Consider the following 11,680-nt stretch of genomic DNA (forward strand, 5'->3'; position numbering starts at 1 on the left):
CAGGCATGTTATTAATGGCATTATCACATCTTTTTGCCTTTTTGTTGCACTTACCGTGAGTCCATACTGTAGGATAATAAAATAAAAACTAACTCGCTACAATCAAATAATGAGTCCTAGGGCGACTTGTTTCACTTCATTCATATCAATATCAACCACCTACAGGCCTGGACAACATTAGGGTTGGAAAATGTCCTCACATCTTGGATAATGTGCAACCCCTAAAGTAAAGAGCAGTGTCAAATTATAGTTTCCATCTCACTCTCTATTCAACGCAACAGGTTTGTATGAGTTGTAATGAGGTTCTTTTGGGGGATTTGTCTTCTATTATTGTGATAATGAATGAAATCAGAGCCAAAGATAGTGGCTATTGAATGGGATATAATACAGCAGTGAAACATTTGTCTGAGTGGTGAATGATGTGAATGTGAGAGTCATTGATCATCTGATTGGAAAATTATGTGTTCGGCATTAAAGGAAAACATTACCCATGAATTGGGCTTCTTTTTCATTTTCTCCATAACACTGCGGTTTATGTAATAACTACTGTTAGACACAAAACCAAGAAACACCCATTTTATTGAAGTTTTTCTCTCATTAATGCTCCTTTACAGATACAGCATGGATGTGGGCAGAGTCATACTGAGTATAAAGTACTGCAGATGAGTGGAAGTTGTGGTTAGGTGTGAAGTAGTGTTGTAGTGCATCATCGTCTTTAAAGCGTGGATACAAGAGCTTTTTTTATCACCATGGAAACTGAGCTCCTCATCTGGGAACATTCCAGCACTCCAGAGATTGATCCAGATGTGAGACTCCTACAGACTATCATGCATCTTTCATGTAGCAAAGGTGGTCTGAGATGGTTTGATTCTAATCCATAGCTGAGGGTCAACCCACTGGTTGACAGAAAGGATGTATTATGTAGTCATGAATTCAGTCTTGTACACCTCTCAGTTCAGCTCTCAACCCTTAGTCTCATTCTTTCAGCCTTTTGTATCATTTGAAAACCATTCACGCTGTTTCCCCTATCTGTCCACGCTAGTCTCTGCCAGCCGGTTGTTCATGATGCCAAGGGCGCCCACACCTCCCGAGAATCCGTTCTGATGGGAACTGGAGCTGGGCTGCCGCGGGTGCCCAATGGCCATCTCCGATAGCTGCTTCTGCATAATGGCTAGGTTCACCTGTGGAGAGGAAAGACATAAAGAAATCAACAGATGAGGAAATGTTTGCTGTCTGTTTTGCAAATCTTGTGAGACAAGACGTAGGACAATGTGTTGGCGGCAGGCACATCTGATTTCACAGGTGTGATACAAAGATAGCAGATGGTGGTTTTCCTCTCCTTTGGTGTGCCCATTTAAGTGAACAAAGACAACAAATGCTAAACAAGTGTGACTGACAGACACTAGATATTTAGTCTCCCACACACTAACCTTTGATTTTTCACATTACTGTAATAAGTAATGTGTGAGAATGAACACGATTGATGCCGTTTTACATTTACAGTTAACATTAAATCAAGTTAATGTTCTTTTAAACACATCTGTGTGTATTTCTATTCATCTTTGCAGCTTATTGTAATGTGGCTAAATACTCCAAGTGCATTGGAATTGAATGATTGTCCACATTGACCACTTCTTTCAAACTAGGATCAAACACCACAGCAAGATAAAAAATAAAGGATCATAAAGACCATTCAGTGTTCAGAGATATGCTTCTAAGATTTTAACCACATTGTCAATTTAGAAAAACAGCTGCAACATAGAAACAAAATCCATATTGAATTTATCACCTACTCACTTGTATACTTGTATAACAAGTTATGAACTTGTAACTTCCTATCGATTAGCAGCGTTCAGTGGTCCTTGTTTGAAAATTAAAAGGTCAGCATGTTACCTTGTGCAGCAGCATCCTGACATGTTAAATGTGTATTCTCCATCTCTTTCCCTTCACCCCTCACTCTGTTCTCGCTCTCTTACTCTTTCATAAAGTACAACATGTACAAATCCATCTCCTCACACTTTGCAGGTGTTCTTTTAGAATGAATGTTCACAGACAGACTAGCCAGAGAGGCAGACTGAACCTTCATTTTTGTCTCACTTCGGCCGTACAAATATGTAAATTGCTGAGCAAAGTAGTAGACCAATTTGTTGAAGCTGTGGCTGAATCAAAATTTGTACAAGCTATTTTGTGATTTTAAAAATGGAGACCAAATTGGAATATTCATTATCGTAACAATGACAACAATGGTCCTGTAATATTAAGGAAGTACTTCACCAAAACCACAGTTGTTATACTAAACCTAACCATGTTCTGTTAAATAGTCTTTGAGCCGCAGCAGAACCAAACCATGCTAGATTCATAATCATTAACTGATGTTTATGACTGTTTCCATGACAACCTTGATTAAGACACTTTGATATGTGTATTGGACAATCTAGAGATTATATCTCTGCATTGGAATAAACATAGACATATGTCATATAATGAAAAACAGACCCAGTCCCACTTTTTCATGCATATATTTGCTTACGTTTCTGCATTGATACTAGTGCTGCCAGAGAGCATTCAAAAATCAGTGCCCCTAATAATGACAAGCAATTGATGATGAAGAAGGACTTAATGACTGCAGTAAATATGAGTCCAAGATTACTGGCTGCTCTTTCTGCTGCTCATGTGAGCACTTAAATTAAATTACTCTTGGAGTAAATGACAAGCCTAATAACATGGGATTATATCCAACCAGTCAGCCACAGCCCTCTGCAAACCTATAGCTCTTACCTTGTTAGCTGCTAAAAAGTCTCTCATGGAGATCATCTCCCCAGACATCCTGCGTCCAGTGTCAGTCTCGCTGTCATTGATGGCGTCAGTCTCAATGGACGGGCCTCTGCGAGCACGCAGGTGACCTGGGGCCACCACATTCCGTCGTGGATGCCTGTGTGGATGGTGACCCCTCCTGGGGAAACAGCATCGACACGGGGCCTCCAGCCTCCTCAGCAGCCAGTTGAGGACTTGCTTGATGACGATGGAGATGACGTTGAAGAGCGAGTAGATGCAGCAGACGCCGGTCAGGATGAAGAAGAAGTTGCCCAGCCGATAAGCTGCGGTAGCATGACCCTCGTAGACGACCCTTTGGCTGCTCACCATATCTCCAAAACCGATGGTGCTGAAGGCCACAAAGCAGAAGTAGAGCGAGTCCAAGTAGCCCCAACCCTCAGCTGCTGAGTACATGAGCGAGGCGCAGCAGGACACCAAGATGGCTGCTGCTCCTAGAATGAGCATGACGCAGTAGACTGATGGTTTCCAGCCAGCCAGATCCTCACCTTTTTCTCCTCCACCTGCTGTAGCTCCACCTGCTCTGTTTCCCTCGGAGACTCTACGACCATTTTGCGGTAGCACGACATTGCTGTGGCGCCGCTCGTGGCAAGACTTGAGGACGACAGCGATGATGGTGATGACGCGCTCTAGAAAGAGATTGAAGAAGAGGATGGTGGCTGCGCAGCCGAGCAGGCCATAAAACATCAGGAAGACTTTTCCTCCAATGGTGGCAGGGGTAGTCATCCCAAACCCTGAGATAGATATAAAAACATAAACATGCCATAAGAAGAAATCCTTCTACTGATATTGAGACAAGATGAAACAGCATTCTTTCACATCAACCCATTACCTACAAGCTTTTGCTCACTCTTACTCAGTGTTTGAATTTTACCTTCACACACACTTAAGTGCTCAAAGTTAATGAATGGATTATCCGAAGACTAAACAATGATGCTGCCTCTAGCTGTTCTGACTCATCATTAAAACTAAACTCAGTTCCTCTCTGTCATTAACAAACACAACTAATTGCTGCTGTCTTCCCCCCTCTCCTAAATAAAAATGTAACTTTCTAGTTCGTTTCACTGGGTTGCTATTGGTGACACCTTCTCCCTCTCTCCCTCTTCGGCTTTCTCTCACACACACTTCACTTTAAGAGCTGAGGTGCTTTGAGTCCCACCACATCACAGCAATCAGCCCCAAATTGTTGGTTTGTCACTGTACGTTCCACTGTATTCCTCACAATTATTAGGTGCCGCCTCACGGTCTCAATCTGACCGTCGCCTTTTTGAAAGGTTCAAACCCTGACTGATTGCACCCCAAGGGAAACCGAGATGGTGTTTGTGTGCGGCTTTTCCGCCGTCTCTTGTGAACTGACAGATGAATAAAAAGACATTTGAAGTGAGAGGTCTCTCTATCGACTGTACCAATCTCAGTGATGTCTCCTTTTCATCGCTCATTTAACACCGAAAGCCCAGTGAGGCACAGCCTGTCTGTTTGCTCTCCCTGTTCAGTTGGCGATTACAGTGACATGCATGATGTTTTGTTATGGGACAAATTGATTATTTGCAGGGATAGAGGCTGTAAATTATTACAAAACAAGGCCCATTTCCAACAGAAAAGCAAAGATATAAGTTACTGAATTGCTAGTGATGAAAAATGCAGTCTCCAATATGACTAATTGCCTCAGAGGCAGGCTTCTTGTGGAGAATTTGATTGCCTCCACATTCAAATTGGTTCTCTAGGTGCTAATTGAGCTTTGAGTTTTCTTCCAAACACAACGATAAAGTCAAACGGGCTTGATTTTATAGGGCCCTTTTTTTCTTTCCTGCTCATTTTGCAAACCTGGTTAAATGGGATTTTGATGAGTCATTTGGCTTGTTTAATGTAATATACATGAAAGAAAGAGAGAAACGGCGTGCCGCGGTGTCAATATGACACCTGTGTCAGTCTGGCTGTCGGGAACAAAAGCTCTAAAAACGGTGGGTGTTAATGGAGGTGCTGGGTGATGCTAAAGACTCCTGACTTGTTTTCTCACAAAAGCACTTTCGAAAAGAAAAAAGAAATATGACTGCTAGATATTTCTCTTTGATATATATCATTTACACTTATACGTGCATGACAATAGTCTAGAAATGTGGCTATAGCCAGAAAACCAGTTAGCTTACGTTAGCGCAAATGGGAGAACAGCTAGCTTTACACTGTAAACCCCTCTTTCATCACCTTCGTGTGCTAGCTTTCTCAGGTGTTGTCGTCCCTGGTAAGTCAGGTTCATAATGTTACTTGCTAAAATAGTAGCTACAGCACATACTCCTACATACAATTTGTGGTTTCCACACTTCAGTTTTTGCGTTTTGTGTAAACAAACTGAATTTATTCTAACAGAGCGGTTTCCCCCTGTTTGCGCTCTTTGTGCTAAGCTAAGCTAACCAGCTAAGCTAAGCTAAATAACTAAGCTAGAAATAGCCTATGCCAGGATAATTGATTTAACTTTGTGAGAAATCGTGTTTTGCCAATTTGGCACAATAGACAAGTGTAAACACAGTGAGTGGATGGTGTTTGCCAAAATGCACCTGGTAATAAACACAGTTTACTTCCCCCCTGATTTCAGTCTTGTTCTTCTGGCTTTTTTTTATAATAAATTATCATCTATTTATTTCTGAAACAGCTGTTCATCTGTTGATCTGGCAATTAAACAGAGTTTCATGCTGATCCAAGCCTTACAAGTGCTTCAAATGCGAGTTGCTTAACTTTTAATTACAGATCCAAGGGGAACCTGAAATCTCTCTCCTCAGCAACTCAAGGGAGTCACTGTACCAAGTTATCAAATACAGTAAATGTTTACTTAGATTTATGTATTTTTTGTTAGAATCAACAGAAGCAATTCTCTCTTGTATAAGCCTGTTTATTCATCCACGCTCTAATGCACACAGTATTCTCCCACACCATGCAAAAAAATCCTTCTGTGTTTGTGAAGGGCTTCACCTAAAGCTATATACCAAAAAAGACTGAGCTGAGCTGAGAAGAAGATGAAAAGGATGCAGACTGAGTCCTTAGATTGACAAGACTACATCAAATATTAGACCGTCTCCCCGCTTGCTGACTTTAGGCAGCTGGATTCAGAGCAACAGGTGGGCTCTTACAGCATATAGTATCTCTGCAGGGGGTTGCAACAGTGATGACATCACCAAATGGTTTTATGATGTTGCATCTGCCATCTGTAAGAGCAGAGATACCACCGAGCCTTGTTACGAGACACACACGTGAGTGCATTCATGATGGTGGCAGAATATGCCAATCGTCTAGTCATTGGGCCTGTCAAACTACCTGTCATTGTTAATCAACTCCATTAACCGAAGATGCTGAAATAGTTGTATTCATCAAGTAGAGGAAACAGTAAGAAAAACCAGAGTAGATATGGAGTACAACAAAACATCAATAGGTCCATTGTCAATATGCCTGACGTGCGTATGCTTATGCGGATGGCTCTCTTCTGGTGTTGTTATTATTGTTGTGACATGGAGTGTTGTTTAATTTAATTAAATCATTCAAGATTTGCCTGTGGATGTGCAAACAGTACAGCAAAATATCCACGATGAGGAAAGAGAACTGCTTCTAGTTACACCTGCACTTTCTTTGCTACGACTAGTTAAACTCCATGTGAAAAAGTCAATTGCATGTATTTAGCTGCTTCCTATGTTTTATCCCCTATGTGTGAATGTTTGATTGATCCAAACCAGGCTGCTCACACCCTTTCAAAACAGAAAAGTGAGGAGAATTGTGCCTTGATGTGGGAGATTTAGTTAAAGTATTTGCAAAGAAGGGAAAACTATGACAGAAGCTGAAACCACGCTCAAAACATAACTGAAATTAATATCTGATAATGCCATAATGATACATTTTAATCATGGCGTTTTTACAGAAACGAGGCGAGAGATGTTCATGCGAAACTGCATTTTTACGCATATTTCTTCTTCTCACCAATGGTTGACACCACAGTTCCCACGAAGTAAAAAGCGCCGGTGAAGTCCCATCGAGGTCTGATGGTGTCCACACGGATCCCCGCTACGTTCGCCTCCTCATAATTCCTGAGGAAGTTATTCAAGTCTTTCTTACTCAGGTTATACTTCTGGCTGAAATGCTCGAACCTCTGCGCCCAGCGCTCCTTCGCTTCTCGCTCTTTTGGCTGCTCCAGCGCCGAGAAGACGGCGGCCCCGCACAAGAGATAGATGATGATGAACAATGCCAACAGCAGGAACCTCGCGTTATCCTCGTTTATTGGACCGGAGCCGCAGCAGCAGCTGCCCCTACATGCCATTATTTTGCTATTGTCACCGTGGTGCAGCTGCAGTGAGGGACCTGTGGCATGGTGGTCTCGAATTAAATGCACAGTCCTCGGAAGAAACGTTAACGAGATAATCTTTACAACAGAAAAGTCCTGTCTAAGGCAAATAAGTGGTCATGTAGCCTATGGCTGAGTTATCCAAGGCTGTAGATTTGGCATTCTGCTCATGAGCATCTCCATACTAAGTCAGAAACAAACCATTCAGCCAAACGCGTCTCAAGCGGTCGCACTTTTAGGATGTAGGCTGCCAAGATGCTTTGAGAGGACGAGGGATCCGCGCAGCAACCTGTAGATGCAGAGTCGTGCTTGTGCGCTCTCTAGTCCATCCCCTCCAAAGAAGTCCCCACCCCAGAGCGCGCGTTTTACGCACCGCGGATTGACCACCAACATGCGGATGGACTTCCAGCTTGTGTCCGTTCTTAACCACGAGGGAGGTCTATTTATACAAATCAGCTAATTGTAGACAGCAATTCCGCCATGTCAACTTATTAAGGCATCAAAGGAACAAAATCTGATAACGAGTCCCTAAATGGGCTGAAAATGTTCGATGTGACACCAACTTAGAGGGGGTGCGATCCTGACAATATAGAGCGCCTTTGCATAGTGAGATCAATATATCTTGACCTTTCCGAGCACTGATGAGGGATTCATACGCCTGAAACATGCTTACCCGGGGACGATGTGAGCAAATGTCACAACGGAACGACGCGTCGAAATAAATTATTCAGGACGACACGGACAACAAAAGAGCTATTTCGGTAAAACGGTGAATTGAACAAATGATGACGCGTGCAGGGCCATTTCAGGACCACGGACAGAGCATGAACAGCTTTTCTAGGTCACACTTTACTAAGTTCTGCTGATGTACGTTTATGGAAGTTTCTTAGAGCCAAGCTACTTTAAACAAGACAAAGCAATATCAACAGATAAACCTGACACAGTCTATAATAATAATCAATAGCAGTTCATTTTATTTTTAGATAGAAGTCAAGATGAAACCAGTGCAGGTTAGGAGGCGTTCTAAACAGGACACAGCAACTGATAAATACATGGCAAGACAGACATGCAAACACTTTTCTGTGTGCAACTCTTACTCTTGCTTTATATTTCTTTTTGAATTCCTCTGTTGATGCTGCTTTAACTTCCCATATATAGGCGGCGTGACCAAGTGGTATTATTCACTAGCTGTGTGCTGCATAGAAATATTCGATTCATTTACCATTCAGTTCATGTTTTATGAGGCGCTGGTGATTACTGTGCTGTGGTGGCTGTATAAATAATAAAAACCATAGTCAGTCCCCATGCTTCTGAAGCTTCTCTTTATTTGTGTGTGTTTCCAGCCGTTCAGGGTGAGATTTACATTACATATCTGCTGACTGAAAGAGACCTGAAACACACATTTTCTCTGATTGGTTGCAGTGATTACATTAAAATGTAGACATATTATTTACATGTTTTTCATTACTAACAAGACCTTGCGTGCATATAGCACATGCATATGGTTATAGGTCATTAATTGTGGCAGAGGCTGTGCGGTCACACCTTTGGGTTGAGGTGTGAATATGTCATTGGATTACTTATGCATACACACCATGGAAGAAAAAAAGAGTGACACTCAATTTGTGTTGTTATGAAAATCATCATTCATCATCTCAAAGTTTCAAACATATGTCAGCAATGGTGCTGTCCAATCAGTCCAGTGGTGGGCATTAGCTAAAAATACTGTTTTTGGAATTAAATGCTGTACTTTACTTCATATGCCACTACATACAATGATATAAGGACGATGTGCAGACGCGAGCCAAGCAGCAACAAAATTCAGTTTACAACTGAGAGTAAAAGTAGTCATGAAATAAGTACTTCGTATTTCTACATTTTTAAAAAGTTATGTTTCAGCCGTGTGCCTCCCTTAACATTATCCTTTTTATTGCTACTAAGCTAGAAGCTACATTTCTAAAGAAAGTTGAATTAATTTTGGATGAATTTTCCAATAAAACTTTAATAAGTAATTCTCTCATTAACTTTACAAGGCCGGAATACTCCGATTTATGCAGTAAGTGTATTTATGTGGCACATGTAGAGAGTAAAAGCTGTTTCTTTAATCAATAACTCATTGGACTGATACCCAGAAAAATCTTTTTTGAGCTTACCCTGGACGATGTTATTGTGCATTTGGCTTTCTGTAATAATTGTAGCCTGCCAGAAGAAATGGTCGACCATTATCAAGAACTAAATCTGAATGAAGTACTTAGTTAGATATATGAATTTATATACAGGATGATGCTGAAGTATGTAATCACTTTATGTACTATGTATTATGTAATAGGTATCAGATCTATTTGCAAAGAATAGCCTTTTTTCTTTCTGAGTTGATGTGATGACATTGTTGCAGCCTCACTACTGGCGACAAGGTCGTAGCTATTTGTCATCAGCCTCTGCATTGGTAAGAGGGCACTTCACCTCCCTTCTCCAAGGTTTACAAGGAGCATCTTTAGATTAGTGCTCTGATCTTCTGCACACAGGCACACAAACGCACACACAAATAAAACTGATTTCTAAAGCAGGACGTTCATTTAAGCTCTTGGGTCAACAAGCATCCACGCTGCTGAATTGTCCTTAAGCAAGGCATTGGATGTGAAAATCTCCAGTAGCTCCAGGGTAGGTGCTCTGTAACCGAGCCTAACCTTTGGTCTCCCTGTGGAGTGCACAAGAAAAAAGAGAATATCTTATTGCAGTCAGGGCAGTAGTTGTTATTATAATTTTATATCAGAGCACAAAAGATGACAAAGAAAGAAATCCCAAACACCAGCTCGACTGTCTGACATCATGGTAAACTGTTGTTACTGGGCATAGCTGTGAGGCTATACCCAGTTTTACTCGGGGTATATACTCTGTATTTAAAACTACAATACTTGTTTGAAGACTTTACTAAATATTGCTGTTCTGCAGAAAGTTCTTACAGGGCTGCAATCTAGTCCAGGGAGACAAATAAAATAAACACAGGACGGGTCAAGTCCATCTGCAACTAAGGTCAACAGGTGATCATGCACTTCTATTCCTATTCCCTTAGCACAGCTGCAAATGCTAGTTCACCTAGATTCAATTTAATTAGGTAATTAAACAAAGTATCAGCCGTACAAGTTCAGTTTAATACACTCAGCACTACAGACTGTTATATTCCCTTCATTTATTCAGTCAGTGTTTAAACTGTACTCATCTTTTGCCACTCAGTGTGATCTACTACCATCCCTGCTGCTCTACAATTTTCTGACACTTATATAACTATAAAATGTTTAACACAGACACCGCGGCACTTTACAGGGATATTGAGTAGCACTGGTAGTGCTGTATTTCCTCTTTCCCATAATTAGATGAATATGTTTTGTCAGTGTGTGTGTGTGTGTGTGTGTGTGTGAGTGTGTGAGTGTGTGTGTGTGTGTGAGTGTTGCTTTTCTTTTAAGTGAACAACAACAACAAAACAAGTGAAGATCCTATTCCATTTCCATTAAATGACGAGATTTAGTTGAGTTATGGTGAATTGCTTTATACCATGCACCTCTCTCTGTCTCTTTCTTTCTCTCTCTCTCTCTGGCAGGGAGGCATCCATCCAGTGAACATGGGGTAACCATAGTAACTAGAAACTAGGTTATAAAGTACAGTATATAAACAACAATAAAGTGCACAAGAGTGTACAGTTCGCTTTCTCAGACAGACAGTAATCTCTCTACTATGTTCCAGGAAACTACTTAGACTTCTTAAGAAAAACGTTGTTATCCATTTTAGAAGATTTAGATCTTCATGAGGAACCAGTGGATGTGAGTGCCACAGACTCGTGTATTGTTGCTTTGGTGTTTCCATGGGAAAACGCACCAACACCACACTAATCCCTTAATCCTCAGATGTTATAATTAGAGAAAAATTAGCGCTGTAATCCAAATTAAATAAACATGCAATATTTAGCGTTTGTTCGCCCAAGTTTGAAACAACATGTGTCATTCATACATAAAATGCATCAGGTTTGACCGTTTAAGACCAGGGAATAGTCTGAAGCTGGAGGTCCGTAAGAGAAGTCTTCCACTTTTGATATTTACCACGTTTCAGGTGAAGCAAACCCTGTTCTGCTCTCACCTTTTCTCATGTAAATGTAAATGTGGTTTGTCTAGAAAGGATCCTGTTCTTGCTACTTAGTCTATTGTGTTGGACTAAAAGGTGCGGGCTTTGTTTCTGTTGCACAGCAGTTGTATCACACGACAACAGAGCCGGGATTACTTTGAACCTAGTTAACTGCTTCAGGGGCCGTGGCAGATTTGTACATGCGTGTCTTTGTTAGAAAAAAGCATTTGCTGGGTGCAATGTATGTGTGTTTATGTATCAGTGAGAGCTTTTCTCTGTGCAGACTATGTGCATACTTAGGTGCTGGTGAGTGTGCAGAGGGCCTTTATCTCCCCTGCCTTTGAGGCTCACAGCTTTTTCTCCGTGTCTTTTGTGAAACACTGGGGGTGATCGCATTCTGGCATATTACTG

The 11,680-nt window shown here is 41.3% G+C and overlaps 1 protein-coding gene across 2 annotated transcripts; it reads right to left on the bottom strand.

Moving 5' to 3' along the window:
* Window positions 1–609: 609 nt before the first annotated feature.
* Window positions 610–7,371, bottom strand: kcnk13b (potassium channel, subfamily K, member 13b). Of its 2 annotated transcripts, XM_026341623.1 has the most exons (4): window positions 6,793–7,371; window positions 3,381–3,566; window positions 2,779–3,344; window positions 610–1,181 (listed from the first exon to the last, which is right to left on the bottom strand). In XM_026341623.1, exons 1-4 carry the CDS (start codon window positions 7,127–7,129, stop codon window positions 1,026–1,028), a joined length of 1,245 nt encoding a protein of 414 aa, XP_026197408.1. In that variant the 5' UTR covers window positions 7,130–7,371; the 3' UTR covers window positions 610–1,025. The 2 variants fall into 2 exon arrangements, with proteins under 2 accessions (XP_026197408.1, XP_026197407.1); XM_026341622.1 differs by having other exon boundaries at window positions 2,779–3,566.
* Window positions 7,372–11,680: the final 4,309 nt, after the last annotated feature.

The sequence above is a fragment of the Anabas testudineus genome, chromosome 24 (assembly GCF_900324465.2).
Source record: "Anabas testudineus chromosome 24, fAnaTes1.2, whole genome shotgun sequence".
Lineage (NCBI taxonomy): Eukaryota > Metazoa > Chordata > Actinopteri > Anabantiformes > Anabantidae > Anabas > Anabas testudineus.

Excerpts from the sequence above, each read along its gene's own strand:
- kcnk13b (XM_026341622.1), bottom strand. The coding sequence starts at position 7,129 with ATGGCATGTAGGGGCAGCTGCTGCTGCGGCTCCGGTCCAATAAACGAG. Across the intron at positions 3,567-6,792 it reads AACTGTGGTGTCAACCATTG|GGTTTGGGATGACTACCCCT; the intron begins GTGAGAAGAAGA and ends TATCTATCTCAG. Across the intron at positions 1,182-2,778 it reads ACTTTTTAGCAGCTAACAAG|GTGAACCTAGCCATTATGCA; the intron begins GTAAGAGCTATA and ends TCCTCTCCACAG.